General features: G+C 38.9%; 1 protein-coding gene across 2 annotated transcripts in view; it reads right to left on the bottom strand.

The window, feature by feature from the left end:
• PITPNM3 (PITPNM family member 3) overlaps positions 1–21657 on the bottom strand; it is a 147527-nt gene that overhangs the window by 52686 nt on the left and 73184 nt on the right. For both annotated transcript variants that reach the window (XM_032982324.2, XM_042791791.1), the window contains exon 4: positions 8010–8057. In XM_032982324.2, the coding sequence (XP_032838215.1) occupies positions 8010–8057 (48 nt within the window). The remainder of the gene's footprint in view (positions 1–8009; positions 8058–21657) is intronic.

Raw genomic sequence — 21657 nt, forward strand, 5'->3', positions numbered from 1 at the left:
TTTGTAATGTGTGCTGCTTTACTTTATATGCCATTGTCCTCCAGAATATTAAGTTATTTTTAAGATACATAATATTAAAAGCTACAAATTAGTCACCATTTATTAAAATGTGCCAAAATGGTAAATTGCCATGATTTACTGCTAGGTCCAGCATCTCAACCGCTGACTAAATATAACCACTCTCACATAGTGAGAAGCAACAGCCACTGGCAAATGTTCTTTATGAGAAGTATGGCATGGTCAAACTGTGCCAGTCTTTTGTTTAAAAGTAAACATTCATGAACTGAAAGTGCCAGGTTGTCTTTAGATAACACTTTTCATTCCTATAGTTCAGTGCACTTAAACAGAGAAATTAAATATTGCAACATCTCACTGAAGGGGAAATATTTCAGCTGAAGTCATGGGGGTCGGTTCTTTGGGGTGGGCAAATGTGCTTTTCCCTTCCACAGACAGTGATGAAATTTCAGACAGTATGTGAATCCTCCTCTCTGTAACACCTCCTCCTCCCTTTCATGGGGGGAAGAGGAAGCTTTGAAACCATTCTGAATGTCAACACCAGAAATTTGTAATTTTAAACTTCAGCTGACTGTGGTGTTGCAGTCTTTAAATTCTACTCATCTCACAGGGGTTAGCTGTTTTGAGAAAAACCATGAGGCCTTCCTCCCTCCATGTCAAACACGAGTTCTAGGAGTTAATGAAAGGATTGTACTAAATAATAATACCAAAGTAGTTCACTGACAGCTTTCTGGATTTAACACATTTTCCTGTTTCTTCCAGCACATCAGGACAAAATAAATGCACCACATAATACTATAGATGACTTCGTTTACTTTTTGTTTGTTTGTTTTTTGGTTTTTTTTTTGGCATCCTGAGTTCATGCCCTGCTTGTGGTTCTGCTCCATTTGACACATGTTTATAGGCAGTCTGACAGACACTAAGAGAGCAGACTGTAATTTTCACCTCACCAAGAACACTGATTAAGCAGGGTCTGGCCAGGTTCTTCTAAAAGCACTGAATTTAGTCCAAAACACATTTCAAACACTCTCTACTCTTTTGCATTAGGGTTGAGAGGTAATTCTACAGCATATTCTACCATTATCATTCCTTATAGCCACTAGAAATGTATTTAACATCTGTGGCTATGTTCTCCATATTTAAAAGCAAGGTAATTCTGGCAGGCAAGGATTTAAAGGATTAGTCATTTAATACTTGTATAAAAGAAAACAATACAACAACAAAAACCAAAACACCAGAAAATAAACCAAACAGCAAGAACACACACCCATAAACACTGAACTTCCACAAAATGCAATTGCCTTCTGGTAGTCTCAGCAATTTAAAGCTGCTTCTAATTAAAAGTGGTGTTTCCAAAACCCTGTCCAGAAGACTCACTTTTTTCTAAAGGTCATTGTACGAAAAAGTGTCAGTATTTTAACACCTACACTCATAACAGAACCAGTACCACAGAAACACTAGTTTTGTGTCACAAAAAAAGATTATTCAGGGCCATGAGGCACCTTATAGTGAACCACAATATTATCTTCAAGCAACAGGAAACAGGGAACGCAGGACTTCTCATCACATGCTCACAAACCTCTTCAGTTCTCTATATAGTGCAATGCACTGGACAAAATACTTCCTTGGATTACTTGGGTGCTGTTCCTTTGAAAATCTTGTTCTAAAGATACGCTTTTAGAAAGCAGAGAGGGTGGTTTGCTTTTCCCTAACACATCATATGCCAGGTTGCAGGATAGTTCCTTGCTTCACATGCACAAAAATGTCACAGATAACCAGACACTAGGATTCTAGGCATTGCTTTAATCAATTTCTATACTAAAGTAATCCCCACTGTCCTAAAATTGGGCTTCTTTTAAAATTGCTTTTTCACTTCAGCTGAGAAAAGAAAAAAAAACATGATACCAATTTCCAATATTAGAGATTAATGAAATGATGATGCACAGATCAGTCTATGGAAGCATACAAGATATTAATTTCTTTCAGATATACCAACGTGCACAGTTCAACTGTTTTCAGAGCACCGCTGTGCTGCCAAAAGTTCAGGCTTCAGTCATGTTAGAATGTATTCTGTCTTGTTTTGGAAATCTGCACCTAGAACAGTTTGAAGATAAAAAGAATGAAGAGATCTAAAATTTAAAAAAAAAATAAATAAAAAAAAATCTCAGTGAGAGGCAGGGAGCTGTGTGTCACACATGTGGCATTTCAAGAGATTTGCTGATTGTATATTTTGGAAGATAATCAGATTTTGGGTCCACATAGGTGTAGCTTTATTGTTTAGGTTAAATACCAGAGACTTAAATAACTGAGGGACCTTCTCTGTCATGATGACAATATAAAGGGCAGCTAAAGCTTTGAAGGAGACAGAAATTGACAGCATAACCTATTAGAGGAAATTACAGAAATTTAATTAGGCACAGAAATGAAACTGATTACAGAGAAATTATGTGGTTTACTATTTACCAGAAGGGCTTTAATGAGGTAAAATAATAACACCGTTTTGCTGGACTGAACCTCTCTGATCAACATTTTACAGATTTTTCCAGCTGTCTTGATTCATACCATCATTATACCAATTTATGTTAATGGCATCACTATGTAAATTACGGTAACAAAAAAGGTACTCAAATCCCATACAGAGCCAGAAACCAGTGGTTTATAATATCTTACACTTTAACAGCTAGTGATACAGTCAGGAAAGGTCAGGGTGGGGTAAGATTAAAAACTTTCTGTTGATTTGTTTTGTCTTGTTTCTTAATTAACCTGCAAAAGCACCACCTAGAGTCCGCTAGGCATCAAATCTGGCATAAAGAGAGGACACACAGGAATAGGAGAACATGCTGAAATCTCATTCCTCAAGAAGGTCAGCTCCTCTGCAGGAACCCAAACTAACTGATCAGTAGTGGGTAGGTGGTAGTAGTGGCTAGTTCCAACTGCTGTCCTAATGTCCAAGTTTACAAAAGCAACCGTCTCCAAACACACTGAAAGCTTTCAAAAATTCAGCCTTTGTTTTAACGTTTTCCTCAGAGAAAACACTTTAAACCCACACTCTAGCAATCTAGACACAGCTGCTGAACCACCACACACAGCTCTGGCTTGTATTACTGAGCAGAGTGAATTCTTCAGGCTACTGAGTGAACTTGGCCTAATATAACTGTATTGGTTTTCTGCAGGCTACAAATCAGAATGCAAGTTCCTAGCATCTTTTTTCACAGATGCTTCCTCAGCCCAGTCACAATCAGCTGTTCTTCTTCTAAGGTGCAATGACCTCCCTCTAAAAGGGTAAATAATCTTGCCTCTGCAGGCAGGAGCATCTTTTCCAGAGTTAGACTGAGATGGTGGAATTAACTCACCTATCACAAAACTTTACAACTCTCACTTCCCCCTGCAGAACATACTGCCTGTCAGAGAACAACTTGAATGTCCAGTAGCAAAAAAAAAAAAAAAAAAAAAAGAACAAGAACCAAAATTTTTCTACATCACAGAGCTACTGTGCACATAAAACTCCACTGAGGACAGAAAGCAAAAGATGCGTGGCGTATGACAGATTTAAGCTACCATACATTATCACACTCATAAAGGCAATCAAATACAAAGGAAGCAAATGGTGTAAACCCACTTTGGGACAGACTAGTGAAACACACAAAGAATAAACTGCTGGCTACAATGTAAGGTTTGGATCAAATTTTTGCTTCAGCATGATACCTAAGTGTGGTGGGTTGACCTTAGCTGGATACCATGCGCCCACCCAGCTGCCCCTCCTAACTGGACTGGGATGAGAAAAATATAACAAAAGGTTCATGTGTCAAGGTAAGTGAGAGATCATTCACCAATTACTGCCACCGGCAAATCAGACATGACTTGGGGAAATTAATTTATTACCAATCAAATCAGAGCAGGATAACAAGAAAAAAAAAAAAAAAACAAATATTAAAACACCTTCTGTCCCACCCCTCCCCTCTTCCCAGTCTCAACCTTACTCCCAAATTCTCTACCTCCACCCTCCAGCGGTACAGGGGACAGGCACCATACGCTGTCTCTGCTGGTTCTTCCCCCGCAGGGGGAGGACTCTTCACAGTCTTCCCCTGCTCCAGCGTGGGGTCCCCCCCACAGGAGACAGCCCTCCATGAACTTCTCCAGCATGAGTCCTTTCCACAGGCTACATAGTGAAACCATTAAAAATTCCTGGATTATCGCTAAGTGCATTGCACGTTGTCAAAGCACATCATATAATATATATGTCACAAGAGACATGCATAGACTTCCTACTTTACATGGATGCCAGGGTATTCTCACACTTCACTTACACTCTGGGTGAATTATATGAAAGAGATCTTGAGTCTGGTTTCTGTCCTGTTTGACAAGGCCATTGCAGGAGTCCCTGGCTCTCACTGCAATCATTATGCCCCACTTGTTTCATTGTCCCATATTGCTAAGTACAGTACCCAGAAAATGAGACCTGACCAGCCTATGTGGAGCCATGTCTTCTAAGATTTTTCAGATTCTAAGAGAAGAAAACCAGGAAGTGCACCCAGAACGATCTGTCTATTTGAAGATCTATCTCAGCTAGAATAAGGGTTCTTGTAGGGTGAAAGTGGTGTTACTCAGCTCTTGCCTTCCCCAAGCCTGAGCTGCTCTTCTCTAGATTGTGCACTGGAATCTTAAAATGGAGAAAAATCAATACACAAAACCTACAAGCAGGAATAGAAATTACATAGAAATAGAGATACAGGTTTTGCATACCATCAGAATGTTTTTACACGCTGCAGAAGCTAACCTTAGTACCCAGTAACTCTCCTACACTACAAGAACAATGCTGACAAATGCTAAGAAAGTAATTACTGTCTAGCTATTCAAAGCCTCAGTAGTCTACTGATTAACAAATGGTCAAAAATTACTCATTAGAAGCACAACTCTACCTATTCTTTATTCAGAAATATGCAGATATTTATTAGCTCTCAAATCTTTATTGCTTCTTCAATAGCAGAAAGTTTCAAAACCACACACTGAATGCAAGGGGGATTAATTCAGCTATCCCTTCCTCAGGCACGGCTCCTCCCAAATCTTTGCCTTACGCATTCATGGAATTGCATCAACTGAAGCGATTACAGGGAAACAGTGCTGCCATTCTGCACTAAGCAACAGCTTCCCAGATAGCTCTAGGCAGCTCAGCTGAGTAGTATAAGTACAGGGCTGGATAATTCAGCATTCTGGAACAGCAACAGGTGAAAGATGGAAAGGGGAAGGAGTATTTTCATTAAAGTAACAGTCATTTTTAAAACGTTCAATTTCCCATTTCCTCACCAGGCAAATTTCTTGACATTTTAATATAAGATCTGCTCAGGAGTTGTAATCCAGGCTCTGACAAACACCTTTCATAACTTTTGACAGCTTTGTAGTCTGACACCCGCAACAGAAGTATCAGGAATGGAAAGAACAAAATGCCATTATCCAACTGCAACAAGTCAAATGAAAAGATCATGTCTTCCATTCTCTTTGTGGGGAGACAAAGCAAGAGAGAGAGGTTGAAGCCTTGGAGAAAGAGTAAACCCTCTCAACTTAATCTGAAAACTGTAAACAGAAAATCCCATGTCTGGATGAAGGTGAGACAAAATAGCATCCTAGAGACACATCCTGTATCCTGGAGCTAACTTGGCCAACCTGGAATACCTGGTAACCTTAACTAAAACAGATGGTCAAATGTAAGTACTGTGAATAATTTCATTTAGCTGAGATTATAGTAGGTGCTCAACTATCACATGGAAATGGTGACCTCATTACTAAACAACTATGTCAACAAGATGAAATTTTAAAGTGCCATCTTTTGGGAGATCATCAGTTGATTCCATAAAAAACATAAAGCTACATTATAAAAAACAAAAGGAGGAACTTTTAAGCATTTTTTGTCAGGACAGCCACTGGACCATGAGAACTCATTGAGAACTACCCCTAAGTAGTTAAATGGCTCTTAGCAGTATGTGGTACCAAAACAAATTGAAGAGAAGGAGGTGAGTAAAATCAGAAACTGACACTTACCTATTACTGATCAGATGCTGAACTGTAAGGAAGACAGCTCACAGACCTAAATTAAGTGCAACCACATTATAGAAAAATGATACTGCTTTTCAGCCTAACAGTCAATATCCAGGAAGAGTGGCTACCATCTAAGGCAACTAATTTAATGACTAGAGAAGAGATTTACCAAGTATTTCTGGAGACAGAAACATACACTGCTACTGCAGGTATCAATGAACCAGCATCTCCAACAGGAATTGTTTTGGACTTGAATTCCCACTGGAATTGGTATATAAAATACATGTTGTGCATGTTCATCAGTGACTTAGACACATCAAGCAAGCTGTATGTCTATAGCCTTGCCTGAAACAACTCATTGCCCAAACAGTCTCTTTATGTGAAATACATCAGATCTCAACATCAGCCATCAGCATGAGAGAAGAGCCAGGTATAAGAAAAAGCTCAGACAGTAATTCAACACGCCAAATCAGTCCTGAAAAGCATCAGTTTAATCCATGACAAAAAAAGTAAGTATCCTGAATCTAGCAGAAAATAATTTGCAAGATCACTCCCAAACGTCTGAGAACATGAGGTACAATTCAAACCTGTACTAAGAATCAAGCCAGGTCCTCTTTTTTTTTTTTTTTTTTTCTTTTCTTCCCAGAACATTTCAAACATCCCTAACATTTTGCCATGTTAATTAGGGAGGAATTTCAAGTAAAAACAATAGAACTTGCTTTAGGTACAAAGCATAAGGTGGTGATAGTTCCCAAAGGAAACTGTTATTTCCATTATCACACTCCCATGAGAAACTATGCCGTTACTTGCCATCTGTTGTGCTATTACTAGCCACTTATAATGACAAGTCTGTCATAAGAAATATGTTCACATGAAGGCTGTAACATATGCTTTCTATTAACAAATGAGAAAGAATACTGTAACACACTGCAGATGCAGTTTTGCAAACTGCACTGTTTAGAGGAAAATAATGGCATGGATGACTGAGCCTAATCCTCCTCTGTAAACCACAACATGAGATAGTACCTGTGTTAACTTCCACATTGTTTCTTCATTGATTTGAGTCTTGCATGCACATGCTACCAGACCTTGTACACAGCTACTATGAGCACTGCAGTAGAAGCAACACATAGGGTTTAACCATGGATCTAAATTCCAAGTACTCCTCAGCTCCAGTTCTCAGACCAGGCCAGGTGAGCTGGGCAAAGCATGATTTCCAAAGGGAAGGGGTCAGCACAGAATGACAGCATGTGCTTATGAACATAATTGCAGGAATACTGAGCAGACGTTTCATTGTGAACTCAATGAGGGTGACTGATAATTAATTGTTCCCAGAGAGAACTGTGATGAAAGAAAACACTCTCATTAACGCCATTCATTTCTGTAAGCCAATTTTCTCTCTAAAGAGAAATGCAAAAGAAGAGAAATATCAACAGGACAGTGATACATGAATACATTCCTCAAAGTGGGGCACCAACAGTAAAGGGACCCTAGCAATGACAGGCATTGCACTCCTTTTCATTCCTACAGCACTCAAACTTTAACAGCAACACCTCTTGCACCTATTTAAGCCGCGATGGGAGAAGGAAGTCCAGAGCACAAAGCACTGAAGGCTTCTATGCTCCAAATCAAGACATGTTGTACTGTCCTGTATGAGCTATCATGTACATCAGCAGCTTCACCCTCCAATGCTCCACCTCTGCCACTCCAGCCAGTGCTCTAAGGCACTATCTAATGTATTAAATAATGTTATGGACACTTTCTTGGTACATTTTCATAATCCACATTAAAAATACATTCATTTAAAACAAAACTCAAAAAATCCTGGTCCCTCCACAACCATCTCCCTTCTCAACATAACATCACACCAGACCTGAGCTGGTCAACATTTCTATTCTAGTATTATCTCTAGTTGTTGAACAGCCTCAGTACAAAGAAAAATGAGAAGAACTTCAACTCACGTTGTTTTTCCTGTAGAAAGCCAGATGAGCAAAATGCAGACTCTTCACCTGCAAAAGGAAAAATACAAAATGTGAAACAGGATTACAGGATTACTTTACATGAACATCAAGCTCTTTACTTTTTCTACTGTATTGCAGTAAATATTTTGCAACTGATCACTACGCTGGTTTCTAAAACTCCCATTGGCTTCAGTGGGAATAGTTCACACTTGAAAACTGCTCTAATCTATTCATCAAAATAGTTAGTCTAAAAGACAGATTTTACTCTTCATTTCAAGAAAGGCATCGTAAGCAGTGAAACTGTAGCTAGGAATCTATTTGATTACCTGTGGCATTAGCCATTGAATCTCTAAATAACTAAGAATTAGCATAACTTATCCTGCAACACAAAATAGATTCTTATTCCAAATATTTAATTAGCAATGTTTTTAAGAATGTCTGTCCTTCCATTCCCTCCCACAGTTCACCTGTCCAAGGAAAGTTGCAAGTACAAAGGGATTTTTCTCAGATCTAAATACAAAAATGTAAAATACAGAGACCCAAGGATGCAGGAATAGAAGAGCCCTTCAGTAGTTTTTGCGTATAAAGGCCTCCTACACTACTCAGGCCAGCTCTACCATGGACTGTAAACACATTTGCCATCATTCCACCACTACAGAAATGAAAGCCCAATGAAACCAGCCCACAGCTACCATCAGAGCTGGGTATGGGAACACAGGTCTCTCAATCCCTTCTCTAGATTCCCTCTTTAGAGGCCTAGGCAAAATTCACTCTTTTTCTTGGAGCCCACCTACCATTTGAGTATATTCAAACAAGTGATAGAGATGGCACTCTTCTTCTGAGACACAGTCTGAATAAACAACAGAGGCAACATTATGTTCTATGTATTTGGAAAAAAAACCCCAGACTGCCCAAATGACAAGGATCAGGGAAGCTGGTGACACTCCATGATACATGAATTAAATAGTGCACGTTGCAATCGCCTGCCCACTGATTTTCCTGTGTTCAGTGAAAGCTTCTGTCTAGTACCTTAAGAAGACTATAGAACTTTATGCACCGTTCCTCATCTCATGAATTAAAAATGTTGTTACACTAAACCCCACTAGGGTTAATATATAACGAATAATAACATTTTTTAACTCCTCTGAAGGATGCAGCAGTACAGAACAAGAACTCTGCCACAATTCTCCTTTTCTTCAGATGTACCAGCTATCACAACTGACAACTTGGCTTTTAAAGGGAATAAAAAGAAATGAAAAAATGACAAGCTCTTCAATATACAGCATAGGAACCGGCTTTTCTTCTTTCTTTGTGCTGCAAGCAAAGAGACCACCTTGCTACCTGAATTTTGAGGAATTAAAATTATTTGAATTAACCACTTTCCAAACTTCATATACAATCTCTTTAATTTTCAGTTCTTCACCAGCACAATTCACAGACTGTTGTTCTGCCAAAGAGTTTAAGTCACAACCCTTAGCTGCTTTCAGCTTATTAGGTAAGAAGTATTATCTGCAACAGTTCACAGAAAGAGTTATTGTGGAGGCAAAGCAGCTATCAGCCATTGTTTGAGAAGAACCTGTGAAGCTTTCAGGAATGTGAGAGCTAAAAGCAAAACCCAGATCTCCATGTCAGAAGCACAGACCAGCTTACTGAACTGCTTCTATAAGCAATTCTATAAATTACAGTATGACTGGAAAACAACAAAACTCCTTCCCATGACAGCTTTAAATTGCTGTGCAGATAGAAATTCTCCATCTCAAAATAACAGCTCTTGATGGAAAACGAAGCTGCTTTCACTACAGAATTGAAACTCATTTTCATTTGGTAGGTTTCAAAACCAGACAATTACTTTTTTAAAAGTTTTACTAACAAATTTCAACTTTGAATGTAAGTTTTTAACATCTAGATTTAGATCTTTTGGTACGCAGTACTGTGCATGTCCCACGTTTTTCACCGTTTGGAAGAGAAAAATAAGAAGAGCTCAGGGAAAAAAAATTAAACAAAACCATGAAGGAAAAACAAAAACACCAGAAAGGAAACACTTGTTTTCAGATGCTAAACAGTATATAAAAGTCAATGAGTTCTACATCTGCCCCATGTTTCCATGCATGTTTTCTAGTTTTTTCTGCAGAAAATCTCCCATCATGTTCATGGCACTGACTTGTGCAGGACATAATGAATGACAATCACTTTGCAGGCACAGCACATACTGTGAAAGAGCAAGTACAGCAAGGAAATGTGATAGAGGGGACAGATATTTCCCAAGGTTTTTTAAATTGCAGTGGTTTTGATGGGAACAGAGTTAAATTTCTTCACAGTAGCTGGTATGGTGCTATGTTTTGTATTTGCAATGCAAACAGTGTTGCTAATGTCTTTCAGCCACAGGTTCCCAGACTTGGGTTCTGTTCTCCTTTCCTCCTTCTCATGAGAGACATATTCTCCAGCTTCAGGATACAAGCCACAGCATAGACTACAGTGCAAGTCGAAAGGATCTCTAAATCACATGATATTTCTCCCCACATAGTCATCCGTCAAGAGGGCCTAGGAATATGAACCTAGACTGAAATGCAGACCTGGCATATATTAAATTGCCCTTATGAAGACATTTACTCTGATATGATGGGAAAAACTTGGGGAAAGAAAACTTGATGGGAAAATGTCATGCCTGATTAATCACTTTCAGGGCATTCTACTTTGTATATGTTACAATGGTTTTTAAAAACTAGACTACTAAAGGGCTGAGATGTTAGTCCTACATTTAGAGACAAATTCATGAAGACAGCTTAGTTTATGAGGAGTCTCATCAAATTCAAAGAACTTGATCAAAATAAATCATGCTAGTAAAATTAAGGCAGTAGGAACTCTATGCTCTAAAGGAATGTTAACTATGCTCATCAGAGGGGTCCAGATATTTTAATCACACGGTAATTTCCACTGAATCTGCAAAAAAATTGCCACTTCTCTGGCCTGGAACTGAAAGATAATCTGCAATTACTCTAGTTGCATGCTACTAACTATTGTAATGCTACAAGAAAAAACAATGAGCAGTTTTTTGGGCAGTGTTGAAACCAGAATGGAATCCACCTTCCTTTCCCACAAAGGATTGGTAACACTAGTAGAAATAAACGTATCTGTTCACCAGAGAGGGTAGCTGCAGGTAAAAACAAGATTCACAAAGTTACATTTCATGTCATTCTCTGGTATTAGTCATTACACATACATGTATCTTTGCAGACCTGTGCTCCTGAGATGTCAGAGGGCATTTTGTACAATACTTGTCCGTTGTTTTGCTCTCCCCTGGGATTATATCGCTAATGGGATCAGCATCAGAGAACAGCACAGCAGAACAGAGTTGTGTGCCTTTATACCAGGGGATCCTTCTTTGCCTTCTTCACACGTTCAGTCTTGCAAAATTAGCTACCAGAGTGCCAGTATGCTTTATGGTATGCATGACTTTCTCTGTTCTAATCATCTGAATTCATTTAACATAGTCATACCACTGGAACAATGTTCATGTTCCACTTCAGAACATGGCTTTCAGCTTAGCAAGAGTACTGTAAAATTTAATTTCTGAATAATCTGTTTTGTTAATATTTTTTTAAAATGCCATGGAAAATGTAACACTGGTGTGAGCGCAATTATGTCAAACTTGGGAAAGGAGGGGAAGAGGAAAGGAGGTAATATATCTACAGATGGTATGACCCTCTGGATGGGAATAGAAGCCAGAGAAACTCTAGGTCCAATGAAACTGATGCAAGAACACATACTGATTTCAACGTCTGGACTGGATCTTAAACCAGGTCAAAAATGGAAGAGAGAATCTGTAGAGGGACTGCAAGGAAAGCAATAGTCTCTGCAGCAAGACAAAGCTCTCAGCTAAAAAATATCTCTGTGCCTAGTTTAAACTTCCTCCATTTTGCATGCATTTGCTGAGCTGTATTCTATAACATACAGCATCACAAAATGAAATTATGGCAGTTGCAGAACACTGGTAACCTGCCCTAGTGTAAAATGCTACCATGGATGATTTGCAGAAATCCAGTTCACTGCTGCCCTCTAAAACCTGCTGCTACAAGTAAATCTGTTCTTTATACAAGCCATATAATGTGTTTTGGAAGGCTGTTGACTTCTAGTTTCCATCCTTCCTTTTCACTGTTCACTCCACTAAGCCAAATTTTCTGCTTGCCATTCTTCACATTATTAGGCAGTGGCAGATGCTATTGCAATAAATTTAATAGCAGCATAAACATTACAGTCAGCTATGTACAAACAACATTTAATTAATTATATGACTCTAAGGGGACATGACAAGGAGGGGGAGATCACATGCTGCTGGGGGGAAGGAAGAGAGCAGTTTGTTTACACAGAACATTCACTGTGGACAAAATTAGGCAAGGCAGCCATCAGAGGAGAGAGAGAGTAACACCAATACAGTGTAAAAAATCACTATACTGAAACCAGAGTCATGAGGGTGTAGAGATTATTCTGTTGCACTGAGTGTTTTGACCATTGCATAAATGTTGAAGAAACTCTGAGATGCATGGCAGGTGTAGCACAGGAGACTGAGTCAATGAAAAATGGGACCAGATGAAGAGCTCACTAAAAACATCTTATTGTGCACCCAGTCTTGCAGAGAAACACTAGTTTTCTGTAGGAATTTAATGGATCCAACTCAGCATAGCTCTTAGTTATAGATACTATGGTTTAGTATTCACATCACAACTGATAAGTATGTTAACAAAAGGTCTAAACCAATCATAAAAAATTAACCATTCCCATTTAAGTGGAGAATGCCAATTCACAGCCAGGTTGGCAAATCTGCAACATTTTCTCTTTATTCTCTTGACCTAATCATCAAATCTAACTTAAAAAAACCAAAACAAAACAAAACAAAACAAACCACCACCACCACCAAACAAAACAAAACAAAACAAAACCCCCAAACATTAGAAATGTAAAATTCAACAAACAATTAAGACTAATCTATAATTAAGCTAAAAAGAAATCAGGTGATTCCCCTTCTACAGGTTTTATACACAGGAAGGAATCAAGTAAGAAGGAAATATATGTTTCACATTATTATACCAAGAAATTATACAAATATACAAATTATACAAAGTAAAGAAAACAAGAGAGGAAAAAACAATACACTCCAATCTTGCCTGAAAAAACTGACCTTAAAAATCAAATTAACAGCTCTCTTCCTGCCATACTTTGCAGTTAACTCAGGGCTGATTGCTAGCACCTCAGCAGTTTTCTTTGCCAAAAGTGTATTTAACCGTTGCACAGGGAGCTGCAGGCTCTACTTTATTCCTAACCAAGCACCGTATGTTCAGATTTAAACACTGACTTTATTATGAGCTTTATTATTGACTTAAACCAAAATTAATTCTATTTTATGAGAAACAATAGATGGTTTCCAGACTACAAAGTCTTTTTACTCCTGCAAAAACATCAATCTGGAGCACGATGCAACTGAACTCTCTTACACTTAGGATTTGCACCTACTTAGCAGCAACCCAGTTGAAAGTTCGATGAAGACAAATCTCCTGATGTTGATGAATTGCTTCTCTCATGTTAATGTTTATCCATAATACATGACTAATTAGACTCTTAATGTGATGAAAAAATAAAGCAATACTGCACCACAGACAAATTAAGAATGGCTTATGCCTTATTAAGTAACAAAACAGTAATTGCTTTCTCATTCACTTCCCTATCTCTACTTTCCACTATGGGGTGAAATAAGAGTAATTTTTTGCAGCAGCTGTCCGTGTTGTCTTACCCTGTGCTGCATCACATTAGTCTAACTAGAGATTCAAGAGGTCTGGGACAAGAACAAAGGCATTTTCATAGGTACTTAATGCTCCCAAATGCCCAGTACAATTTATGGGAACTCAGTGCACTTTGAAAAGCTACCCCTTGTGAACAGATCACTCAAAATCAAACCAAACCAAAGCAAACTTTTTCAAAACAGAAGAATCGCTATCATCAAGTTAAGTCTTTATAGCAGCCTTGTGCACACAAGACAACAGAAAAGATGAATTCCAAGTACTGCAACAAAACCTACAGTAAGTCCTAGGACTTTAGAATTGCAATGGCAGCATCAAACACAATGCACTATTGTGGAAGTGGCCAGTGACTGATCATCCCTTCCATGCAGTAAGTTTCTGCTAAAAGCTACTAGGACATTTTCTACTCTCCATTTTACTGCTCTAAGCTCACTTTCTTCAGCAGGGTAACTCTTTACAGTAGTCTTTACAAAGGATCAAAAGGTACTTGCATCAAAAGGTGATGCAATTGAGATGACTGCTGCCCATTTTCTGGAAGCATGAATATGCTGTAGTAATGCTTGTTTCAAATGAGTGTGAAATACAATAGCATAATTGGACAACACTCTTAGTCACAGAATCATAGAATGGTTTGGGTTGGGAGGGACCTTAAAGATCATCTAGTTCCAACACCCCTGCCATGTAGTCATACGGTTAGGTTTTAGGCAGTCTGTGAGAAGCAGTGAGTTGGACCTGATGATCCTTACAGGTCCTTTTCCAACTTGAGATACTCTGTGATTCTATGAATCAGCTTACTTCACAGATGTATATTAAAGTTAATCTTAACCAAAAACATTATTCTAGTTTTCCAGTTCTGTTCAGTGTCTTGTGGACATTATGATAGGAGAACAGAGAGAGTAGTTGAGAGAATCAACAGGAAATTGCCCCTGCCATCTCTTAGAAATGTGCTGCTTCACTTTTCTTCCCCCTATGCTAGATGGAAAAAGATGAGATACAAATGACATGATACCAGTAAAAAAAAAAAAAAAAAAAAAAAAAAAAAAAAAAAAAATCATCACTCAGTGATGAATTTACTGTACTTAAGATCTCAGGAAACATTTTTTTAAAGGGCAGTTACAAAGAATAGATGGAATGGTGAGGAATCATAGTGCATACATGAATTTAACAGAATTTTATGGTCTACCATTCGTAAGCCATAGTCTTCTGAGAACAATTCTGTCTAAATTTTAAGGTAAGAAGCACAGAATGTATAATTTAAAAAAATCAGTAGGAATTGCACAGCTTAAATCTGGGTGGTGCAAAAAGGGCAGAAATTACAGGTTTCCATACACAGACCTAAGACAACTTGCCCAACAGTAGCACCTCCCAGCCCCAAACCACTATCTTGTAATGGGCTGGATGTGAAGAATAGAAGTTTAACCTAAATCAACAACTCAAATGAGTGCCAGAAAGAGAGTGGTATTACTGTCAGCACTATTTTCCAGATAACAATCAATGCATTAAAAGATGAAAAGATCTGAGTAACCTGGCCTTGTGCAATGGGACCAAGAAAAGCCTTTCACTCACCTGATATGAAAATTTCCAGTTGTGAAAGCTGATCATGTCCATCTATTTTGCTGGTTACCAGTAAAGCAATCCATCAGTCTGTATGTGTGGCATACGAAGCACAGGAAAAGTGAATTTCACAGGCATTTTACAATCAGTTATGGTTTAAACAACTAAAAATTAAATTGCATTTTGTCAATTGCCTACCTGAGAATTCATTCTCATTTGAAGCATTTTAATTCAATTAACTGGATTTGTAGAGTAAAATACTAGCATATTGCTGACAAAATTGACTAATGGCTCTTGAAATTTAATTAGGGTGTATTAAATCAATAGTTATCCTTTGTGGCAAGCTGTATTACAGAAATTACATTTTTATTTGTTTGCTTGCTTGCGTACTTTAGAGTCTACAAAAATACCACTGATGTCAGCCTCTTTTTTTCCTTTTTTTTTTTTTTTTTTTTTTGTTAAAAGTATCTTCAGATTGCAAAAATAAGGTTGCAAGCCCAGGGTATGCAGCAGATTTTAGAATGTCGTCTTGGTTTCAGGCATGAGAAGCATATTGACAATTCCAATTCTACCAATTTAAGGGTGCTGTGATTGGGGAACGGAAGATGACCGCCTTAAGCCTATTGTACAAATTAAGTTTCAAAATAAAGAAACAGTTAAGGTTCATTGGGGTTTTGCCTGTTTCACTTTTTTTGTGTGTGCATTTGTGGACTTTTTAATGTTTATATTTTGGAAAATGAAAATGTATTAAAACCAAAACTATCCACAGAAACATGACTATTTTTTTCCCCAGGAAGACTTCAGAAGATACAAGCTCACTGTAAAACAGCCAACAGACAAGTTTTTACGGAACCCTTTCTAAAAGAAGCCCAAGTTCAAGACCCTGCTACAAATCTGCTAGAAATGGAATTTAATCCATTTTACAGAAATGTTAAGTAATTGTATTGGGTATATGTAACAAGGTCTTGGCAGTGAAGGACTACAGGGGTAGCTTCTGTGACAAGACAGCAGAAGGAGCTGTCCCCGTGTCCAAAAGAGCCAGCTCCATGACAGATGCACTACTGCCCAAAGCTGAGCCCATCAGCAGCACTGACAGCGCCTCTGTGGTAAGATCCCCTTTAGGAAGGGGTTAACGCACTATGCAACAGCTGTGAGACAGAGAAGTGAGAAAATGTGAGAGAAATAACTACTCAGACACCAAAGTCTGTGAAGAAGGATGAGGAGGAAGTGCTCCATGCTCCAGAGCAAAGATTCCTCTGTGGCCCATGTTGGAGACCATGGTGACACAGACTGTCCACCTGCAGCCCATGGAAGAGACCATGGAGACACAGATTGTCCCCATGCAGCCCATGGAGTCCACAGCGGAGCAGATCTCCACCTGCAGCCTGTGGAGGACCCCAAACCAGAGCAGGTGGATGTGCCTTGAAGGAAGCTGCAACCTGTGGAGAACCCGCGCTGGAGCAGGCTCCTGACAAGAACTGTGGCCCAGGAAAAGGAACCCAACCTGGAGCAGGTTTTCTGGTGGGACCTGTGGCCCATGAGGGACCCATGCTGGAGCAGTCCTTTCCTGAACAACTGCACCCCATGAAAAGGACCCATGCTGGAGCAGTTCTTGAAGAACTGCAGCCTGTGGGAAGGACCCACACTGGAAAAGTTTATGAAGGACTATATCCTTTGGGAGGACCGCAGGCTGGCGCAGGGGAAGAGCATGAGGAAGAAGGAGTGGCACAGACAAAGTGTTAAGAACTGACCACAACTCTGCTCCCCATCCCCTTGCACTACTCAAGGAGGGGGGAGGAGGTAAAAGAGTTGGGAATGAAATCGAGCCTGGGAAGAAGGGAAGAGTGGAGGGAAGGTGGTTTTAGTTTTGTTTTATTTCTGATTAGCCTACTCTGTTACAATTAATTAGCAATAAACTAAATTAATTTCCCCAAGTTGAGCCTGGTTTGCCAGTGATGCCCTCTGTGCCCTTATCTCAACCCACGAGCTTTTCATTGTATTTCTCACCATTCTGCTAAGAAGGGGGAGTGATAGAGCAACTTAGTGGGACCAAAAATAAATTGCCTTTAAGATATAAAGGTACTTTCCATAGCAAAGGGTAGAATGATGAATCAAGAGAGCAGTGCAATTTGTAAACATCCCATATGAATTTATAATGGCTATCTTGGAATCTGGGATCTGGAACCAAATCCCTTTCAACCAGCTGAGGGCAATGGAGGCTATTATCACCCATCCCTTTGGAATAGTTTTCACCTCTCACAATGGACCAACTGAGCCTGTAGAGCTTCCTTTCATATGGTATACCACTCCACTTCAGTCTTGGAAGCTATTGCTTGAGTACTCTGGATAACAGCTTGATTAATTTCTCTCTTCAGTGGGCCAGACAACCACATCACACACTCATCAACAAAACATTGTGTGATTACAATATTCTAATTCTCTGTGGTCTTTTCATGATGTGGCAGTCATCCTAGATACCAAGACCTTCTGAATTATGTATATGCAAAAAAAGTAACTGAGATTAAAAAGGTCCTCCAAATCATTCAAAAGATTTGACCTACCTGAAAGGAGATTGCTATCTTCTTAGGTGTACCCTTGCACTACAATCAATAATGTGACCATCTTATCACAGTCCACAATGACTTCATATTCACAAATTCCAGCCTCCGGAACCAGATCCAATTGTTCTTCAGTGCTACCAGGACACCTTGGTCTTAAAATAGCACTGCATATCCCAGTGAATCAACAGAAGTTACAAGTTTACACAGACATATCCTCATGGTTGGGGGTGAAGAAAGGTTAAAATAATCCTGCATTTTCAAATGTGATCTATATTAAGTAACTCAAAGCATATGCCTCAACATGTTTTGAGTATGAGCTGCATGGAAGACCACAGAGTGTCAGAAGAGAGGAAAGGACTACCAATCTTCTGCCTAGGACACAAATCTACTCTGCAACAAATGTAGGCACATTAATTTCACTTAAGTTGGACCAACCTTAAAGCAGAGGAGCTTCAGGCACCCGAACAAAAATGAAATCAAACAGAAGGCAATAGGTTATTAAAACCCCTGCACTTAAGCAGGAACTGCTTAAAAACACACACATGCAAAACCGGTTGTCACAAGAGCTAAGTATTAGTCATTTTAATTTTCATCAACTTTTCAGTTAGACTGTTTTAAAAGGCAACAGAGCACTCACTACATACTTGCTAGCATAAAAAATAGTATTTTGTGAGGTATGCCAAGCACTGACTCTATAGTTAGAAAACAAGGGTCTAATTATTAATAGAGTAGCCACTATTCAGTCTATGATCCATCTTCCTTTTACTGCCATTAATTACAAATAATGTCTGTCAGGATCACAAGTGTTTCATCAATAAGGAGCTAATTTTTATATTTTGCCTTATATGCAATAATATACACCACAGTCACTTTACTGGGACTCCATGCAGTAACCAAGCACAGAATTTGTCTCCTTAACAGAGTAGGTAGGAGTTGTCTCTGGAATAGAAATCTGCAGAATTATACTGTTTTAACCAGGGCCTTAAATACACCAGTTCTCAAATACAACATAAGCACCTTTCCCCAACTTCAACAACAGTCACATCTATCAAAGCAGATTTACCTCCATAAACAAGATGATAGTTTAAATTCCATAGACCCTGAAGTCCATCAGCTCCTTGCTGGAACATCCACCTAAGAGCTAGTCAGTCTCAAAAAGCATTAAATATTTGGGGCTGGACAGGGAGTATAGGGCCATAGTAGGGAGGGAAGTGTAAGAGTTGGCAATGAGAATGCTTCTCCCCTTGTTTCTTAGTGGTCACAAAATGACCTCTGATGGTTATAACTGTTGGCACCTATGTAGATAAAACTTTAACTGATGTTCTAGATGCTCAGTTCTCTGTATCACTTGGCCAGGCCCCAAACCTGGCTAAACCCCTTAAGGAAACATTAAAGTAATTTTCATCAGAGCCTGCAGCAAATGTGCGTAAGCAAGCACTTCCATGCACCTCCAATAAATTCTTTATGAACCAGAAGAGCAATAAAACTTGACTGCTTTCCAAATGAGCTCTTAATCACCATCAGTTACTTAAAACATTGGAGGTCAACATACATCTTGTCATACAACATGGTCTTTTGAGAGACAAAGCCAGACAGATTTATTTTTGGGTGTTTCGTACTGAGGTCAAGGTTCCCTTAGTTATGTTAAGTAATTTCATAGCTTTACAACAATATAACTTTGAGAAGGTTCAGAACAAGAAAAGTCACCTATTGCCATTTTAACGAGCATACAAACTTTATCCAGAAGTGTATTTGCCCTCAGATATTAAGTACACCTCCTAGTGAAAGCCAAAACTTGTGTGCTCCTGAAAACCAGAAATTGTGCAAGAATAGACAGTCAAAAGAACCAGAAATTGCACACAGCGATTTTCAGATGTTGTCTAATTCTAACACATCTTACAAAGATATATTTCTTTTCCTTAGAAGAAATAATGACCAAACATGAACATGTCGATTACCCATTATGCCACAACTACAACACAAATTCACATTACTGCAAATATCCTGCTATTGTGAGTTTAATACATATAAACCAGACCATTTCAACCTTCTTACTCACATCCATTTAACTTTCTGGAGATCATCTTCACATCTCTAGATTTCTATGGGAAGCTTTCATGGGAAAAAACTATTCACAGTCAAGAAAGATGCACAAGCACTTTCCATTCACTGCCAGACAAACTTTCTTTCAGGAACTCTCTGACCATCACTAAAGACAAGAGATCTCTTTCTACCCATGTCAAGGTCAGTAAGCAAACGTGTTACACATACAATGCATTCCTATTATATTACTGAGTAACTAAAAACAGTATGACAGGGAAAATAGACAAAAGAGATCCATAAAGATTGTATTAAGATCTAAAAATCTTGGCATTTCCTAAATTATGAAATCTTGGCCTTGCAAACTTAGTTCCAGGATATTCGGCAACTGTCACGAAATACAGCCTGTCCTGACCTTCTGGTGTGTTGAGCTCCTGTCACTTCAGCGAAGGGCTGAAAGTGAGATCTGCTGTCAGCCAGCCAGCTGCATAGGTACACTGCTTTCACTTCCAAACTGCTACACAGCAGCCAAAGGACAACACAGACCCAAAACTCACTTGCATCGTAAAAGCTACAAATAAGCTTGGAAATCCACTGCTTTTACGGTTTCTAAGGTTCTTTTGTTTTATAAAAAGTACAGAGCTAAACAACAGACAATAAAAAAATTGAGCCTCTGGGCGAGAAGAAAAGAGTCCAATATCCCTCAAAAGGCAAATCAGTCTCCTTTTTTTCAAAAGAGAACAACTGTACTAAAAAATGCCACTGACAGAAAAAAACAGATGGAAGAAATATTAGAAGGGAATGCAGAGCAGCAGCACAAGTAACAAGACAGCACAATCCTTAATGAACTGAGAGTTTGGATACCTTCAGCACAGTCTCCAGTCAATTTTTTTTCTGCAAAGCAATTTTTAAATTATATATGTTCACACTGTTCTTGCTTGCTTTTCTTGAAAAAGAGACACAGTCAGCAGTTAGAGGGTAGCAGAGAGCTCAGCAAATCAAAAATTCCTACCTATTAACTGCATTATGTAGTGATAATGACTGTACTGAGAGACAACAGTACCCCAATGCTAAAGCCATTCAGAGGCTTGAACACTTTTTTTTTGTTTCTCCAAACAAAATTTGGAGAAAGCAAACAATGAATAGTAAATGCTAAAAATAGTAAAATGCAATATGACCACTCCATTCCAACACAGCTGCCTCTTCCATCCTGACATGATCCGTCAGTCGTCACTGGAGTATTTTGCTGTATCAAGAAACAGCGGCAAGAGTGCAGCCTGCCGTGCAAGGAACATTACTGTAGGCACGAAAAGGAAGCATACCTTTGCTGATCAGCTTGACTGCTTATGCAATCATTATACAAGCACCTTGGCCATTGTGAAATTTTTCTGCAATTGTACCACGGTCAACTATAGGTGAAATTCTGTTCTTTTCCTTGCTGCATGACATGTGCAGTATATACAGCTGGTGTACAGAAGACCTTTCTCCTTTCCAGACATCTTCTACATCATCTCTCAGTGGAAGAAGGCAGTAGTAGAACAGTGAAGTCTAGCACCCCTTGCCTAGAAAAAACCTCCCTGGCATTTCTGGTAAGATGGCTAGGAGTTGTCCAGCAATGGTTGATGGCTCACGGAGGACAGGCAGAAAACCAGAGAGCCACAGAAAAAAGCAGAAACTCAACACAAGAAAACCCATAAAGCT

This window comes from Tyto alba, unplaced genomic scaffold, assembly GCF_018691265.1.
Source record: "Tyto alba isolate M040663 unplaced genomic scaffold, T.alba_DEE_v4.0 Super-Scaffold_19, whole genome shotgun sequence".
NCBI lineage: Eukaryota > Metazoa > Chordata > Aves > Strigiformes > Tytonidae > Tyto > Tyto alba.